Source organism: Acanthopagrus latus, chromosome 9, assembly GCF_904848185.1.
Source record: "Acanthopagrus latus isolate v.2019 chromosome 9, fAcaLat1.1, whole genome shotgun sequence".
Classification (NCBI taxonomy): Eukaryota; Metazoa; Chordata; class Actinopteri; order Spariformes; family Sparidae; genus Acanthopagrus; species Acanthopagrus latus.
The window spans coordinates 2,200,683-2,219,452 of NC_051047.1; the positions used below are offsets into that span (position 1 = coordinate 2,200,683).

Sequence of the window (18,770 nt, forward strand, 5' to 3'; positions counted from 1 at the left end):
ACAAAAGCCATTTGCAGTGTAGATGTAACATAGTTTTTTTTTTTTTTTTTTTTTTTTTAAAAAAAAAGAAAAAAAGAAAGGTTTTATTTTGTATTGATTTTGTATTTATTTAAAGTGAGTCTGATGAATTATCAAAAGATTTATCCTTAGTCACCGGAATGATGGGCCATAAAATGTTATTACACGTTGCCATAAACCTTATTTTCTGTAAACTGGAAAATACTTAGATTTAAAGCCTGAGTCTAAATCATTTTGAACTAATCTGCTGCATGTAAAACAATACTGGTATTATTAGGATGATATTTATCATAAACAGAAAACAAAGAGACTTGTTCAAACTATGGATACGTGTTCCGAAAAACAAACTGAAACCACACAAGGAAGATAGTAAAAGAAAATCAAATGATTTTCAGGAAATATGTTTATTCCAATCATTTGACAAACACAACGAGCAGAATTTCCAACCATTTTGATTTTTTTCCCCCCTAAGTATCACTTTGGATGTTTTGTCATGCTGTACTGGGGGATAAATTGTGCCAGGAATTTGGCTGAGTTATCTTCCTGTCTTGTCAGCCGCAGGAAATGGCTCCACACAGGCGAGGCATTTAGCTCACAGGTGCAGACCTAACATTGGAAGGCCTTTGCCCAGATGGAAAGTACTTCCTCCATAAAGACACTAGTCTTCCCCCTGCCCTGAAGCCACCGGTGCTCCTGCCCTAGTCTACCCTCTTCAAAAGAAGCCTGGAAGCTGGCAGGCGGATATGCTAGACTGCAGCCCCAAATCAAGCTCACTTTTCTTTCCCTTGTATGTGCTGGATAAAAAAAGGGAGGGAGGTATGCTGGTAGACACCAGCATCTTTCTTTCTCCTCTTTTTTGACTTCTGTATGTGTGGCTCCTTGCAGGTGCTCTTTTTTTCTCTTGACACTGAAACCAGATCTCAAACGATCATGGCTTGTTTTCTTTCATTACTCAGTTTAGTACCTCTCATTGTTAGACAGGCACTAGAAATCAAATTGAGCTCACAGGCGCACACACACACACACACGCACAGACTCTCTCTCTCTCTCTCTCTCTTTCCCTCTTTCTCTCTCGCACACATACACACACATTCATCATGGCTGCCTGCACCCTGTTCTCCTGCAGGTGCGAGGGCCATCCGCCTGGACCTTTTCATGAGGCCCTCCCTTTCCTGTCCGTCTGCAGCCGTCCATTCAGCTTCAATCACAGCGGCAGCCGGACGCCACCGCACCACTGGCAGGGAAGGGAAGCGCCTCCACACACATCTCTCACTTGTTGAACGACAAGAGAGGAGCGGCTTGGGAAAAAAAGAAAGAGTCTTCCTCCTCTGCATCTCCTTCTGCTTTCATCGTAAACAACTTGCTTTCTGTTTGTGATGGTGCTGTCCTTCCCCTATTCCCCCTGCCTTCCTTTTCTCCTGCTCAGATGGGCTTTACAAGGAGGAGGAGCTGTGAACGAGGTGATGCTGAGGTCTTTGTGGCTCATGAATGGCACATTTGAGGTTTCCAGCCTTGCGTGATGCCCCAAGCCAGCTTCACCTGTGGTTGGAGTCAATTGGCCTGTTGTCTGGCTGTCTGGATCCATGCCCAACTCTTTGACACCCAATTTGGTTAGCCCAGAACTGGGCAACAATAACCTTCACTTCAAAACCATCAATTCATTCCCAGTACATGATGATGCATCCATTCACTGTTTGTGAAAACTGTTCTCTGTCACAATTATTACCCACACTAATATTGTTAATACCTGCTCTTTGTTGCATAACAAAGTACTAATGATTTTAATGGTTTCCATGTTGTTAAATAATTGTAGTGGCACATTCCATTAAGCCTACATTGTTGTTTTTTTTGCATGTGCTTCCAATTGACTTCACTCAAAGAAACAGTAAAAACTGTGTTGATCATGTTGTCACGAGCAAGAAAGAGCCTACCGGCAGCGACTCTCTGTGGCTAGTTTGAGGCTAAATGCTTGTATCAGCACGCTAACATGCTCACAGTGACATGGCATTTATCCTGGACAAAATGCAGGGAATAAATCATCCTCTTCATCATTTGGAAAACTTTCTTTACATACTTTAACTTGTGAAAAAATAAATTTAAAAAAAATGGCAACATGATGCAGGTCATGACTTTTTACTTTAGTTAATCCACATGTTTACTAACACCTAATTCCAAAATTTGAGCCATCACAAAAACTGCACATAATATAGAAAACTTCTCGTGTACTTATTTTCAATTTGAAAAGTAAAATCAGTTTTAATGTTGATGTTCCTTGCATAAAAAATAATACAAAATAATAAAGAAAATGTCCGAAACAAAAGATCACAGAACAGTATGTGTATCACTCTCAACAGCACATGGACATTTTTTTCATTTTTAAATTGTCTGTATGTCTAATGCTTTTATGTTGTATTATCTTCTTGTGCAGTGTTTTATTCAACAGGAATCCGGAATCCTGGGTTTTGCCATCTTCAACCAATTGTTTCCCATGTAACTGTCAGATATCACAAAGTCAGACATGCGTATGGGTGTTTCTAAATAGCACATCATGCATCTGGGAGGAGTTGAGCTGAGGTGGGGGTATGTGAGGGGAGCATTTAGCTCACTTTTCCACTGTGTGAGCTGTCATTCTCGCCTCACGCAGCTGTGGAAATGAGATAAAACTGAGCTGCTGCTTTAGAAGCTCTCACTTGCTCACTCATTCACTCACTTGTGCAGCCAGAAATCTTTGAAGCCCAAAAGAAAAACTTTTAGTGATTTTTTTTTTTTTTTTTTTCGTGCTGGATGGCAGCTGTATTCTGCAAGAAGAAGGAGGTGGAGGGAATAAAGGTTTGATTTTTGGAATTTTTATAAGCAGAGTTGAAATATTTTTTGCTTTGGCTTCTTGACTATTTTTGGTTTGTCTACCAAACTTTATATTTTCTTACTCTGAGGTAGACTGATCTGATCCTAAGAAGACCAGCACAACTCTCTGGAGAGACGATGAATGTCCTATCAAACCCATTGATGAGGGCCCAGGAGCGGTCTCTAGCTGTCTGTGGCCCGGGGTCTGTCCAGGATTTACACCACTGCCCCCAAGGCTTCAACCTGAGCTCCCGACTAAACCCGGCACCCATGCTCAGCCTTCAGAGTGGCCAAAAATCGACCAAAACTCAGAGGGAGTTGAGCCCTGGGGAGCAGCAGGAGCTCAGGAGAAAGATCAACAGCAGGGAGAGGAAGCGAATGCAAGACTTGAACATTGCCATGGATGCCCTGAGGGAGGTCATGGTGCCTTACGCCTCCTCGCCATCTTCTGCCTCCTCCTCTCAGTCCCACCAGCCCGGAGTTCCTCCAGGCCGTCGGCTCTCCAAGATCTCAACCCTGGTTCTGGCCAGGAACTACATCCTCCTCCTGGGCTCATCTCTGCAGGAGATGCGCCGGCTGCTGGGGGAGGTGAGTGTGGGAATGGGGGTGAACACAGGGCCAGTCCCCAGGCTGCTGCTCACTGGAGGCTGGCCCTTCATCTCTGGCCCCAGTCAGCTCCTCCTCACCCAGGAGTCCCTCCTCACCTCAGCACCCACCTCCTCTTCGTCTTCTTCCTCTACTACATCATCCTCTGCTGCTAAATGTCCACTGTTGTCTCCTGGGCCTTTGGAGGCCTCATTGGCCCCTGTACAGTGGAGCTCTGCTGGGGCCTCAGAAGGGCCCCTGTGTCCCTGTGGAGTCTGTAGACTGCCCAGATTTAGACACTCCACTCCAGCTCCAAGATTCCCTGTGACACCCTGAACATGAAGATGAACATTTTTTGTATGAATTGTTATTTAACCTTTTTAATGTGTACAGCTACTTCTCTGATGTATACATTTTCTAAACCTAATGGATCTTATTCGAAAGTGGAAGTTATTCTTTTGATAATGTTAAAGTTTGAGGTGTAATGACTGTATGTGTGGTGCGTTTGTTGTGTTGTGTTATGTTGTATTGGTTGAAAGATGAGAAGATAGCAGGTGAGGGTTAGACAGGTCATCTCTCACATAAGATATAATTGCATTTGTGTTTATGTCTCTGCTCTTCACACTGCTTTGAAGAGGACAGGTTACAAAATGGTTGTGTCATGTATTTCCACTCACTAATAACAATTTAGCAATATACTCAAAGAGACTGATCACAGTTTTTTGTTTGCTTATTTCTTGTTTTTTCCCCCAACTTTCACTTAAGTGTTTTGTTTCATTGAATATGCATTCATTTGATATCAGACTCAAAGTTATACTGAGCAGTTCTACATATGTGTCTTTTTGGAATGCTTAAATTAGTGTATATAATTATTCTCTGTGCATTTCTGGTTTCGTGTGAGTGATTCTAATTCTTGGAGTAGGATAGTATAGTTCTAGTCCAAAGTTTAGAGAAGCAGACTTTTTTGCATTGTACTGGACAACAATGTTTCACAATACAATATGCAAAGCAAATGAAAGATACAATTTAAATAAAAAAAGTGGACTGAGAGGAAACAGCTGTACAATTGTGTCAGAAAAAAACACAAAAAACTTGTAAATTAAAAAAAAACTTGTCATTAGAAGAAACATTAAGTTTAATTGTCAGAACCATTCAAAAATCTGTTTATTTACATTATTTAGCATATATCTTATGTCACTTTAAAATGATACCAGACTACCTGGAGAAACAGTCTGTCTAATGTCTTCCTGGATTATGTTCAAAGGCAACATTTTCTCAAATGAATGAAACACCACATACTTAATGTGGATGATATGTACACAAAGTGCAGGACACCAGAGTTTGGATTTGATTGGGTTTAGGCAACAAAAGTCCTATTGTTGAGGGTTAGGGTAAGGGGTTAAAAGCAACGAATAAGATTGTCAGAAAAATGTTACTGATACATTCCATATTAACATTTTGTGAATTGCCAAATATATTTTTTTTAAATTTTAATTTATGTCAAATAGGAGAGACTTATTAAAAGTGATAAAAACATGTATTTATTGACATGTGTATAATAAAAATGAGAAATGTGATCCATCTTTAGTGATTAGATCCCATTGTAATGTCATTGTATTTTAAGGGGGTTATGAATCTGCACGATACAGGATACCCCTTGGTGGGTTCTAGACACTGGTTGTAGTGTGACTGGATACATAGAATGGCTGAAATCTGGATGGATGTGAAGAGAAGTGGTCTTCTGCTAAGCTCAAATCTGGGATGCTTAGGTGAATGGGGTGGAGAAGATTTCAATGATTTGCGCTAAAAGGACAGCTAATGGCAGCACAGAGGGAAACAGATTTTAATCGTCTGAAGAAGATTGTAGCATGATCTGGCTGGTTAAACTAAACTAAAAAACTAACCCTAACCCTAACACCTATTGACAGCTGATCACAGCAGAAGTGGAAAACGAGAGAGAGAAAATTGTGAAAGATGAGCAACATAAATATCTGTTTTATGATTGAATTTTCTCCATTTCCTTTTTTTTTTTTTTAATGAGAATTGTAATCCTGGTAGAGTTACTTTTCCACTAAAATTTTCTTTCTGTCGCAAATTAGTTGTATATAACCTCAGTTTTTTAGAAGACATGGTTGACTCTACAAACAGTGCTTCCACAGGTTGAAAGACCAATCCTTTACACTACATTTGTCACTTTTTGGCAAAATAAGGTGGAGCTTTCTGATGCATTTTACCTTCATTAGGCTGGTGTCAGACCAAATTTGGCAGTGTGTCAAAAACGCAGGTCTTCCTGTTCATTTTGATGAAGGTAGTCAGTTTTTGCTGCGTCAGTGCAGGCCACGAGGTTCTACATAAAAACACAGATGGAAAATTGAAGGTAGCTCAACTTTTAGAGAAGTGCAGCCCGATGCTACAATCCGGTGGCAAATCACATATGATGCGATAAGAATAAGAGTGACACTGCCTCTCACTTTGGCATTTTGCACCACTTTAAAACACATCCATTGATGCTGACAATCACTGTAGGACTGGCATCCTAAACCTACTTTGGCAGAAGCGTGACTGGAGATCATAAGCAGAGTCAGTGACAGGTCAGTGGCAGGGCATATTATTTAGCAGGGCTTAATGTTACAGAGGGAAGGCAACGGACATTTTTCTGTGTAGCGTCAAGTTTCACTTTCACTTAGGTTCAGTCTCGTCCTGCAGTTTAAAACACAAAAATGATCTGACTCCTCCTGGTTGTTAACTGCTATTTTTAATCCGCCGATGAGGAAAAACAATCACTAGAAGGACCAGCATGCCAGTAGAATAACAACATAGCAGATATGTCTTTTTACAAACTGATCAGCAGGGGTTCACAACATGTCACACACACCATGGAGGGACACTCCCACACCACTGCACCAACCTGCAGTGCTTTTGCCACACCACTAGATTTGGTCTGAATGTGCACTATTTAGTTAATATGTCTATTTATGGCACCTCTCTCTTCTCTGGTCAGTACAACATTGCCTGCTATCCCAAAATTCCTTGAGAAGTTATTACTCAGAACATTAATAGAGGCAAACATATCCTTGTGCCACACAACATTCACTGGTTCCTTACCATTGATGCTTGCAGGGCATCAATGACAGCTTCTTCCACCCTCCACACCAACCAGAAATAGTGAAACAGTCCTCATCTCTTCCCCTATTCATCATCCCAACAAGCAAAAGATCAAAACCCACCCATGTAATTACTGCTCCACAGAAGGAGGCCTTTTGATAATGAGCCCCCTCTCTTCTCCATCCTCAAATTCTTGATGTTTCTCTGTGTTAAGGAGCTGGGAAGGGTGATTTGGTGCTACTCATTACACTCACTTCATAATATGTTCAAACGCAGGGAAAACATGTCTTGCTGAATGGGGTTCACTACTGCAAACTCACTATCCCTCTGGAAGAAAGCAGGCAGCTTCATTCTGGGCGAGAATAAGAGGCCTTGGCAGAATGGATGATATTCTCAGCCACAACCTGGCCCTTAGCACTGCCTGCATGAATAATAATAAAGAAAATAATCATAATCATAATGCTGATAAAATACTACCCCAGAATAAGAGGATTATGCAGGGTAGATATGTGAATAGTGAGAGAGAAAGGATGGGAATCTATTAGCATCAGGGAGGACAAAAGAGGAGCTGGATGCCATTAAGTGAGATTAAGCTAAATAAGGCTTGATTTTCGCACAAGGAGAAAAGAGGAAGGAGAAGAGGGTGAGAGTGAAGGAGTAGAGGAGGGAGAGGCAGGGAGAGATTCAAAGATCAAAGTAAGATGGTCATACTTCACTTATTTCATTTACATATAGCTGCTTTATCTCTGGAGGGATTAGCTACATTGCTAAATTCTCTGAGTTGCTCTCTATTCCGCAACCTTTGCCCACCGTCTATTTCCTCCTGCTCTCGGGATGGTTCAGCCCTTCTTCTTTTCTTTTTTTGTTTGGCTCCTTAATTTCTCCCCCCCATTCATTCTCTGCTCATTCTCTCTGTTCCTCAAAGAGGCTATCACTTTCTCCTGTTTGCTGGTTTGATTGTTGCAGCGACACAGGGGTCTGGTCAGTCTTTGTGTTAGCACTTTAACTCATCTCCATTTCATCACACACACACACACACACACACACACACACACACACACACACACACACACACACACACACACACACAGCATTAACTGTGGACAACAACCAGAAAAGTAGACTTGACTTGCACTGAATGCTTCTTGCTCTTGTTAAATGTGTAACACATCCAACAGCAGTGTTTACTGCTTACCCCTCTGATTAACCCATTAAAAAAGTCTGAGTGAGACCTGGCCTAAGCTATGAAAAGTGTCAAATGCTACAAGTGCGTTAGTAATACTCAGCTGAGATTCACAAACAAATATTAATAAACCAACTCCCATCCCACTTGTTCCATCGATTTCCCAGGCACACACAGCAAGATTCATGGCAGCACTCCTTCTCAGTTATAGTCAGTGTTTACATATGCGGAGTTGTTGATAGGACAGATGATTGTGAAACAGTTGGGGCAGAGGGTCCAGCAGCCGACTATACAGTGCTTTTCATAAAACAAACCCTAGATTAATCCTGACATAAATGCTCTCCTTAAGGAGTAAAAGAGGGCCTTTAGGGCTGGCAACAAGGAGGAGCTGATGACTGTTCAGATCGAGCTGACAAAGAAGATCTGAGAGCGGAACTACAGGAGAAAGGTGGTGGACCAGCAGCAACAGAGCAATGTCAGTGGAGACTGGAAAAGACTTAAAACCATCTTAAGGTAAAGGAAACCAGACTCTCAGGCTGCCAGGGATCAGATTTGGATGACCTGAACCTATTCTTCAATAGGGTTACCCACCCCTTCATAGCTCAGTCATCCTTGCTGCCCCCCACCTCTTCTACCCCCATGTTTACTGCCATATCCTCACCTCTACCTTCCTTTCCATTACATTCAAATGACCCTCACCAACCTCCTCCCCCAACACTCAGCCCCCCTGCTCCAATCTGTCCCTCTCCACTATCCAGGTGAGAAACAAGCTGAGGAAGATGCAGGCAAATAATGCTGTGGGTTCTGACGGGATCAGCTCCAGGCTCCTCAAGTCCTATGCAGACCAGCTATACAGGATTGTACCTCCATGCTAGGGAAAACCTCCTATGGGGTACTAGCACTAAAGACCCCTCACCCAAAGGACCTCAACAGCTACAGACCAGTTGCTCCCACTTCACACCTGAAGAAGACACTGGAGCGGCTTGTCCCTGTCCATCTCCAGCCTCTGGTGGTTCCTTTTATGGACCCGCTCCAGTTTGCCTACTAACCTGGCAACATTGTAGACAGATCACTGACTCACCTGGAAAAACCTGGAAGCACTGTGTCTATCATGTTCTTTGATTTTTCCAGTGCTTTCAACACCATACAGCCTGCACTTCTGGGGGACAAGTTGGAGCTCAAGAGGGTGGACCAGCACTTTGCATTCTGGATCCTCGATTACCTCACCATCCGGCCACAGTATGTGAGGACTCAGGACTGTATGTCGCACTCAGTTGTCTGCAGTACTGAGGCCCCACAGGGAACAGTCTAGGCCCCCTTCCTGTTCACCCTGTACACTGCAGACCACTCCCTACAATCACTCCACCACCATCTACAAAAGTTATCTGACAACTCTGCTATCATCGTGAGCACACTGCAGATGTACCAGCTCTGGAAAGTTTTCATCCTCTGGAAATAATGTTTGTGAAATGTTCAAGTCCAAACTGCACTTAAAGCTAGTAATAAAAATAAAGTTGAAGACTGGTAAATAGACTTCAGTAAGGAAGACCAGCTATCTAGCCTCCCGGCTAATAACAAGCCAAACTAGGCCAGTAGCAGACAGCTGTGAAGTCGGCTTCATCTAGCAGACAGATCATTTCACACAAGATCCTTAACTCTGTTGACAAAAAATGTTTACCTTGTTTAAAAACCTTCTGAGGACACATCAAAACGCAACTGCAAGAGAGAACATAAGACTCATCACAAGAAAATGAAAGAAAATGTTCAGTACACATAGATAAGACATGCTTCGATGAGTGTCTTTTTGACAAAACAGCAGATGAATATTTGAGCACAGCTTCTCTTCTTTCTGCAGTGTAGATGAAAAAAGCAAAGTATCCCTGCAAGAAGAGATTGATCCCCCTAAAAGAACAACAGCATCAGTCATTTCAGTGAAAGACCCGTATCATGTTTGTCTATTCTTAATTGACAAAGTCACTGCCTAGGGAATTATAACTCTTGGTGTAGGTGCCAATGGGTTGGAGTGCATGGATGAACCAACAAAAAAACAAAGGGAGACCACTGTTTGCTTCTCATTTCCATCCAGAAGTCAATGTTTATAGATGCGTTTTATTATTTTATTTAGACTTATTACTTATACTTTGTATGCTCACACTGGATATTAGCCTTTGTACTGATCACAACCACAATCTGTGGTCATACCTCTGGATTTGTAAAATCATGTCATATCAACCTTTTTTGTCTAAAACACTCATCAGGTGTCCTGATACTGAAAACTAATGGACTCTGTGAAGATGCCTAACTCTCAATCTTATTTACAAAAACTTATTATATATATTTTTTTACTTACTCTTCTGTCAGATAGGCCTCCTTGCTTATATGGATTTCCACCATTAAGTAAATGCTCAGCTGTACAGAACTAGTGGAGGTTGAGTCTCCCCAAAATTGGGGTTTTTAAACTTTCAAATATTTGCCAGCAAAAGTTGCTATACATTTGACTTTTAAAAAGCACTCTTAAATCTTTATGTATCCATTTGGATGTCAGGGTTTCAGAGTGTTGTGTATTCAACCCATCACTTTGTACCCCAAGATGTGGATGGTACACATTGTCTTCCACTGTCCTCTTTCCTACAGCCTCTCATGTCAGAGTGTTGTTTGCCTCCAGCTTTTGTCATACTGTTTCATAGCACTTAACCAGTCGACGTGGGGAGTCCTTGGCTTAGGAAGTGTTAAGCCATAAATTTAATCTTCACAATGAGCAGAGCACAGGGGCTGGTCAGGACCCCCATTTACTGTCAAACCCAGCCTTTATTCATACTCCCTAAATAACATCAGACCCTCCTGTGTTGTCCCACCCTGAAATTCCCGATCCCCTCTGTCACCCCTTCTTTCTCAGACCAAACTGATACAACAGGGTTACTGCTGAGCCCACTGGCCTGCTCATTAAGCATCATGTTCTCTCCCACCCATTCCAACCCTCTGTCCTATTCACATCACAGCCCTCATTACAACTTTATAGGCCACCATCACCTCATTACCCTTATCAAGCAGCTAAAAGACGGACCAAGATGGTGTGTGGTCACAAGAGATGTACTGTCTTTACAAAATCTGAAAGCATCTCTAAAGCTTTGCTCATTATTTGGTTTGAGGTGACGTAAGGTTGATTTCAAAATGACATGTTAATGTTGTAGATGCAGATAGTAAAGGTAGATGGGGTGTTTAGCTGGGGGCACAAGTGTATTTTAAGGATGTTGGTGCTGAGGCCCCCTGGGTCCTTGGTCTGCTATTGTTTTTCTCTGATGTATATTATTATTGCCCAACGACTATGTGGATATCAGGTAAGTTTGATACAAACAGTGTGCACTGCATTGGCATTGAGGCTTTGTTTCTGATAATCCACCTGTCAATGGGGTTAGAGCCTTTCCCAGCAAGTAATGGATATGAAGAATACCAGATTATCAATCACAAAGGATTAACATTCTTTTAGTTATAGTGTATTAGTTAGTTCACACTTCCATACTCTTACACTACATGCTAAATCATAGATCCAAAGAAATAGTACATTAGAGAAAGACTGAGCATTGGCTGCCATATGTGAATAAAGTCTATGAATTTGTTTATTTAGACAGTATTAACCTGCTTTTCTTAATGTCATCTGTCCACAGACCACACACTTGCAAATTATTCTAAGTATGACATGACACAATGCCACACACTGAGGTCTAATAAACTGCATCTGTGATACCTTCTGTAATTTTTGGTCCAGCAAACATATGCATTTGGTAAATTTTGTGAAGAAAAATATATAGATATCTATATCAGTCTTAATAAAATGGAAACCAAATTTCATCTGCAGTTCAGAAGTAATCTAAGTGAATGAACATACAGAAATGCTCCTTAATCTCTCTCTTTAGCCCTTTTAAGATAGAAAAGTCAGCACATTTGCTCCAAGGTAAAGGCGGCAATGTGCCAGCCTGTCTTAAAACAGAGGCATAATACTCCTCCTTTTTTTCTCAGCGGCTGTCCAGTTGCTCATCTTGATGTCCATGGATGAAATGATGGACTGACTGCTGCTGCTCCACCCATCTCACGCAGAGGCCGCCACATTGACGCCTCAGATTTAGATAGCAGGCGAGGCGGAAATAAGAGTACCCGCCGAGGCGGCAAATCGGGGGTTTGTTTGAGTCCACCGATTTGCCGCCTCTGTCTAAAACCATGGACCGAGCCGCCAAAAGGACGGGCAAATTGGCCACTTGCTGCCCTGTCTAAAAACGGCTTCTCTCTCTCTCGTTCTCTGTGTGTCACTGTTGCTGTGGCAATGAACCTCTGGCCCTCAGTTTGTCCTTTGAAACCTCAGTGGCCTTGGAAGCAGGAATTCAAGTTAACACATCGCACATCAGTTTTTTATTCTTAATGTTTTGTGTTTCTGTTGCTTCTCGCCAAACGTAGGCTGGGTATGGACGAGGCCTTACAGTCACCAGCCCTCTCCTTCCTCTTTTTTCCCTTTCTTCTTTATTTCCTTCCTTTCTCTGGCTACTCTGTTTGGGCTCCTCTTTCTTGCCTCCTTTTCTGCTTAATTGAGTTGCTTGGCAGGCGGTTGTCAGACAGCAACATCTATGTGGGGAGTCTATGGGGTTGGGGGGGCACCCTCCATTGTGCTCCCAGAGACGGGTTAGTTTTTCACCATTACTTGCGCATGAGTGAACCTGGCCCAGATTAAGGGGGGAACCTCAGTAAAGTTTAGGAAATATTATGGATCTCTTTTAGTTTTGTCAGTCTTCAGTACCAATGACTTCTACAACTCTCATTTTTCTGTGATGGAATGAGTGGAACAAAGCATTCATAAAGTGTGGCTCAACAATCAATTTTTAATGGTTCTTCTGAAAATGCGATCCAATCTGCTGAGTTAAAAATATACATACAGTTATTCAAATATTTGGTTAACTGTTTCTTGGACATTTTTTATTTCATTTTTTTAACCTCAATTGGGTGGTTTTGGCAGCCATTCACAAGCTTCTAGTAGTCCTGTGGCTGAATTTTCTTACCACTCCTCTTGACAGAATGAGTGTGGGAAGGGATGAGCTGAATTTGGAGAATTTTGGCCACTAGGGGGCGCTAAAACGATGGGAAGTTTATATTTCTTGAACGGCTGCACTGATTTTTACGAAATTTGGTTGGTATGATGTAGGGCCAATCCTGAGGCCATATCTTGAAGGTAGTCATTACTGCTCGATGTGGGCATGGCTTGGTACAACAAATCCTAATCGGCACACATTCAGCCTTTTGCACTTCCAGTGCACTTTCCATTACAGCGAATACCACGGCTCAGACGTTGGCCTGTGTCCTCACTTTTGCCCCGAGCCTGTCATCCTTTGGGGCCAACGTCCGTGGGCTCTGCAGTGCACAGGGGGGCTTGGCCCCGTTAATAAATGCTTGCAGTTCTAGTTATTTTTTATCATTTTTTTAATTTGATTTATTTTGAAAAACAAACTGTTACTGCCACTGCCCTAGATCTGCACACACCCTTCTCACTGGCTCATCTCTTGTCCTACATCCGGCTTGGTAGGTGGCAATAATGCTCCCTGAAATAGGTAATAAACTGTCATTAAACACATGAGAAGAATAAGAAACTTAACTTATTCATGCATAATGCAGGCAAAGACGGTTAGAAATCAAGGAGGTGGACCCTACTGAATCTGTCCTGGTGAGTTATCCCCAAACAAGCTCACATGGTTGAAGTAAAAAAAAAGAGACAGATTTAGCTCCAGAGGCCAGTTTGGGCCAGTAATCTTTAAATGCTGATATTTTTCAATTGTTAGTATTCTAGCTGTGGTTGTAAAAACTGTGTTTAGGCTAGTGCAACTCAATTTTACAGTTGCACTTTTCACTAAATGTTAGTTGATAATAATCCTATGCATTTTTTGTGAAGTCATAAATCCAAGTCCTCACTACCTTAAGTGCACACTGAAAAAGTATATTAGCTTCACAGCTAACGTTAGCAGCGCGCTAACCCATAGCAGAGTTGTTGCTGTGTGTTTGGTGTTCACTGCTTTCAGTGTTTACAGCCATCAATACCTATAAACACAGGATTGCTATCACAGTTATAATATTTGGAGTCATACACAGACCAAAATGCTATGTTATCCTTAGCTTCAACATTGACCACTGCAAATGAGCAGCTAACTCTTGTTAAGTTTTGATTCCTCTGTGTTTTGTTACATGATTAGTTTGAAACACAGTTAAACAGATTCAGTTTAAATTTAAATTTATTAAAAAATGATTAAGAGCAGCTGGTTTTCCAGGCATTGCAAACAAAATGAAACATTAATACATAGAAATGTGTGTCTATTGGAAACAATATCTCAATACAAATATATAGAAGTCACGTTATTGAAAACCTGCATGTTGTTAGTCAGATGATGTTTAATATTATGTTTGTTTAATTCAGCTGAAAAAAAATCAAAGCCTGGTGATTGCCACAAACATACAAAAAACAGCACATACTTGCTTAAATTGAATTGTGAATTGACTGAAAAGTTACTAAGCACTCTTTTTAATTCTTATTGTATGGTAGGCTATATGTCTTTTTAATATTGTACAGTTATGACAGTGATGGTTCTACGTAGCATCTTCAGAAGAGTGCATTAAAATGTGACAGAATTTTATACATCACATTGTAATTTCTCCATCTATTATCAAAGTATTTATTAGTAATACAGTGAAATTCTCTGTCCATACATACGGAGGGCATTTCAAGCATCAGACATCTGTGGACCGATGCAATGAAGATTTTCATTCTCCTAAGAACAGAGAAAGAGGGTAAGGAGTGTTTGCCACGATGACACATTATTGGTTAAATGTATTTCACACACATAGCTTGCTGATCTTTTTTTTTTTTTTTTGAAACTTTTTTTTAGCTAAATGTGCCAGTTACCCCAGTGACAGAGGCACAGAACAGTGCTTTAAGGTTCCAAAATTTATTTGAATGGCATTACGTTAGGTGGGAGTGGGACAGGGTCGACCAGGTGGGAGGGGGGGATCCAGGGAGAGCTGAGAGTATTGAGGGTCTGTGTGGTGGTTAGGTGGGGGTGAGGGGCCTGGAGAGCGTGGATGGAGTGGGGAGACACTGGGTTTACAGAGGGAGCCTCAAACACAAACAGAGGAGAACAGGGTTAGTAAGAAAATTATGACCAGGCTACAACGCTCGAGGAGCTTGAACACCTGGAGAAGTCCCTCAAATCGACAGAGGAAAGGCAGAAACTAGTAGGTTTCGTAAATTGAGAAATCCTCTGGCACATCTTTACCAAATGCCTTAGAAAGCAATTCGGATACAAAAGCAACTTATCAGGGATCACACAGTTTTTTTTTTCTTTCTTTTTTTTTTTCTTTTTTTAATCCCTGACATTTACATTCAGTTGTAGCACCTACACTGAATTAAGATGCTAGAGACATATTGGTAGGAGGAAATCTGGCAATAATAGACTGCAGTGGTGATAGCAATGTAATTTTTTTTTCTTGTTTTTGTACACTGATTTCCTCCAATTTCAGTCCAATGCTTGTCCATGGTTGGAGGAGGAACATCAACAAAAAACAATGTGAAATGGATCTTGGACAAGTAGGTTTTGTTTTTTGTTTTTCATATCATTGTCTGTTATTAAGGAAGAATTGATTGAACCAGAATTGACAAAACAATACACAGACACCAGGACAAAGTGTAAAACCAGTGTTAAACACTTCAGTGTTGTTGATCAACTAGGGCTGGATGACATAGAAAAAAAGCATATTGATATTGAAAAATTCATATTGATCAATATTGTTAATTAACAAAAGAAATTTAAAAATATTTTAAGTATGGCCCTGGCCATCTTATCAGGGGTTAAAACAAAATAAAATCTTCTGACTGAATTTTTTTCCAGGTGAGGGCAATGTGTCTATTCTAAATATGAAAAGAAAATCAAACCACATTTAATTTCTGCTCATTCCTTTTTCATTTTGACCAGGAAATAGAAAAGTTATTAAAATTAATTTCGATTCAATTATCATTTCAATTCAAATAACCACATTTTCGTGGATTAAATTTAAGCATTCTTCTTAGTTTTTTACTCTAGTAGATTTTATTGAACTTACAGTATCATAACGAGTGTAGCTCACCTCCAGTTTTCACCTGGATCACTGTCTCTGTGTGACATACAGCTCATAATGTTGATTCTGTATTTTAAACATCAGAGTGTGTCAGATTTAGAGGTTTGAGGTCGAGCTGCAGTGTTAGGTGGATGTGTGTGAAAGTTTATTTGTGTTGTTGAATGTAACTGCTGCGAAACAATCATTAAGTAACGTGATCTTGATCTTATTCACCATTCACCTGGTTTCTCTGGTTGGTGGTTGTAGTGATTATAGTCCAGTGCAGCGAGGGGGATCCTTTCTTCATACACTGGAGGAGCGAAAGCAAAATGCTTGCCAGTATACATAAGAATATGTTGACCTGTAGTGCAAAGAAGACAATTCAATATTCGCTTTAAGCTTAACTTCAGACATATGCCCGTTGAGTCAAATGGTCACATCATATTGATAATGTTGCTATAACATTTATATTTCCATATTCACCTAATGTAAATACTAAAAACTGACATATAATTTAGTGGACAAGATAACAGTGTGTAGTCCTAACGAAATATCATAAATTGACTCAACATCCTTCAGCCAGCATCTGTTGAGAATAATCTGTGGTTTTCTTTAGATAATTACACAATGTGTCCAGTGCCACATCTATTGCTAGCTAACCAGGTAACCTCTTTTTATTTTGCTCTTGCAGTAAGATGTATGTGTCTGTGTGTAACCATTTGTCTATCTGTTAGGCCTATCTCCTAAGAATCCCTTAATTTACAGATTAAATGTGTGAATAGGACATGAGAGGTTTCGATAATGTGACATCAGACTGTGCAATGCGGTAAAACTATTAGCACCTCAGTCTATGCTCCAACTGGATAGCACATGGCTGGCGTGCTGCCAAAAGTTTCCAAAAGTTCGCTGCTATTGATGCAGTCATGGGGAAATGTAATTTTTTAGACCTCTTATAGGCTTATTGCCATGTCTGTGAAAAGACAATGAATATTACCTGGATGGAAGTGCGCAAGGCACGGGTAAGGTATTGGTAAACATAATGACCGGCCACCGCTGTCAACATTTTTTGTGCCCCTGATTCATGTCTTCATGTCACTCCGCAAGTAGCCCATTCATTTGTCATGACACTAATTAATTCAAAGCAGAGCTCCATCAAAGAGCCTGCAATTGTTGGGAAGGTTATCTGATGTGTCAGCACTTCCCCTATATGCATTCTGCTGCTGGATTTTTAGCGCCACTGTAAAAAAACTACAAAAAAAAGATAGGATTTTTGTAGGTTTAATATCACGGCAATGGGGAATTTAAGTTGCACACAGTGAAATTGCTACACTCTAAGTTATATGGAAATCAATTACTATTGTCATTACTGCTATTTGTATCATCTCTACAAGTCACTGCTTAAGTTTAGTGACTGAAATCCTTGTCATCCTATTCAAAGGCTGCAAAGGCGACTCATCGAGCCCAGGGTGAAGTTAGTTTCATGTTGGATATTCAGCGGCTATTCATTCGAGTCCAGCCACAACTTTACTGAGGTTCACCCAGTGTCAGCAGCAGGAGGACGGTTAGCTCACCTCACAGAGCCTCACGCTGAACTGCTGGAAACTGATTTAGAGACTGTCATAATTATATTAACACAAAATAATTGCAGTGTTTTCAATATCTTCCATGTCATGTGACCCAGTGACTCCAATCCAGTTGCAAATTGTATTAGTAAACAAGATAAATGAGACACGGCTGTTTTGGTTGTTTTTATTCGTTCTCAGCCTCCATGTCATGTGGCCCACTGACTTCTGAGGCACATTCTGTCTCCAAAAAAAAAAAAAAATAATAATGGTAAAAAAGTTCTCTAATGCTCAAGAGGTTCACCTATTTTCAAGCAGCAATGTCAGCTTCTACACTATTTTGTCTCGTGTCTTGGATTCTGAGTCTGAAATTCTGAAAATGAATTTTTTCTCCAAAAATCTCACCAGTAGACAACATTTAAAGGGTTATTTTTCAAAATCATCAAATTTGATATAGCACCATACTTTAAGAAGCTCTCTCTCTCTCTCTCTCTCTCTCTCTCTCTCTCTCAATCTCTCTCTCTCTCTCTTTCTCTCTCTCTCTCTCTCCCCCCTACACATACAAAAAACAGGCACAAAAGTAACAAAGTAAAGTATCCAGTAATAATAGGTACCTAATTTGAATTGCATTACTACACTTATTCACTCAGAAATATAAGTAACAAAATGACAGTAATCCGTTACTTTATAATTAGTTACCCCCAACACTGAAGTTCTAAAGTCATGTTGGTATTAAAAAATATTGTGAAGGTATTAAAAAAGGTATTAATAGGTTTTAAATTAAACTTAAGAACTGCTGTATATACCCTGTAAGTACAAATACTAAAGTTTTTAGTTTTTACAATAGTTGAATGTCAAAATGTGAATATTATAGCAATATTATCAATATGATTCCTGGCGTCTTAGTTGTACAACTGTCATATGTGTGAAGTTTAATCTTGAATTTTATTATTTGCAGGACTACATCAGGAGTCTTTCAGAAATCACATTCTGATGTATGCTGGCAAATGGTTTGCCTTCTCTCCTCTGGTGTATGAGGCAAAGACCGTCTTCACTGCACTGGTATATAACCATAACAACCACTGGCCAGAAATGTCGACATCAACCAGAAAAGCAAAGTTTTGTAAGGAATTTGCGTGAAAGCATATTTTATTGTCTGTCTGCCTGAAGAATAGTGAGGAGAGTTCAACCAGATAACTCGAGAATGATACCACTGACGTGGAAATGCTTTGTTAAGAATCTCTCTACATGAATTAAAAACCACAAAGTAAAATGACACTGTGAACTAATGTTAAGTCTGTTGTCTTTCAAATAAAAGAAAGTGTCCAGCAAGCAGTCGAAACGGTACCGTG

The 18,770-nt window shown here is 40.5% G+C and overlaps 1 protein-coding gene across 1 annotated transcript; it reads left to right on the forward strand.

The window, feature by feature from the left end:
• The first annotated feature begins 2,663 nt into the window (after positions 1-2,663).
• Positions 2,664-4,996, forward strand: olig1 (oligodendrocyte transcription factor 1). The gene is made up of 2 exons (XM_037109953.1): positions 2,664-2,847; positions 2,956-4,996. Exons 1-2 carry the CDS (start codon positions 2,803-2,805, stop codon positions 3,781-3,783), a joined length of 873 nt encoding a protein of 290 aa, XP_036965848.1. The 5' UTR covers positions 2,664-2,802; the 3' UTR covers positions 3,784-4,996.
• Positions 4,997-18,770: the final 13,774 nt, after the last annotated feature.